Raw genomic sequence first — 651 nt, forward strand, 5'->3', positions numbered from 1 at the left:
AAATTACTTTTTTTTTTTAATGCAAGGGCGTTAACAGGCTTCCATAAAACTCAATTCCCCAATGGAGAAAATGTATAGGATTTTACTTCTGGAACCCAATTGTTCCACTCAATTACAAATTTTCAATCATTCGACTCCTACCTCCCTGGGACGGTAGCAGCCAGACTTGGTGGTTGTGGTTCCATACGAGGGCTTCCATCTTGTCTTGGGCTAATATTCATACTGGCAGTTAGCTGGGGCATTTTTCGTGTATTCTCAAGATTGGGGGCACCACTCGCTGGCTCTTTCCTGCCCTCTAGTGGTTGGCAGGAACCTGAAGGTGGGGCACCACCTAGTGGCGGGTCAGTGCTGAAGCGTACAGCCAGACTGTCTCCAAAAAAGGAGTAGAGTTCACAGTACATGGCAGGAAGAGATACAGGAGTCCACTCCTCCCATGGACAGCCAGCTCCACCTGCTTGGAGATGGCTTGCAATGCCAAGAGGGGGTTCGGAAAGAGGTTCGGGAGGCGGGCTGAGGCCAAGTGAGTTTTCTCTGAAGCCGACAGCCCCTGTGGCAGTGCCTGGTTGACCAGCACAGCCTCCTTCTGCTGCCAAGGTCAGACTGAGTGCCTTCATCTTCAGCAAACGCTCTACCGCCACCTTCAGGGAGGAA

General features: G+C 51.2%; 1 protein-coding gene across 1 annotated transcript in view; it reads right to left on the bottom strand.

The window, feature by feature from the left end:
* Positions 1-137: 137 nt before the first annotated feature.
* LOC107578710 (TAF6-like RNA polymerase II p300/CBP-associated factor-associated factor 65 kDa subunit 6L) overlaps positions 138-651 on the bottom strand; it is a 4387-nt gene continuing 3873 nt past the window's right edge. Inside the window, exon 8 of the mRNA XM_016264639.1 lies at positions 138-638. Within this exon, the coding sequence (XP_016120125.1) occupies positions 138-638 (501 nt within the window). The remainder of the gene's footprint in view (positions 639-651) is intronic.

The sequence above is a fragment of the Sinocyclocheilus grahami genome, unplaced genomic scaffold (assembly GCF_001515645.1).
Source record: "Sinocyclocheilus grahami isolate Dianchi unplaced genomic scaffold, SAMN03320097.WGS_v1.1 scaffold11605.1, whole genome shotgun sequence".
Lineage (NCBI taxonomy): Eukaryota > Metazoa > Chordata > Actinopteri > Cypriniformes > Cyprinidae > Sinocyclocheilus > Sinocyclocheilus grahami.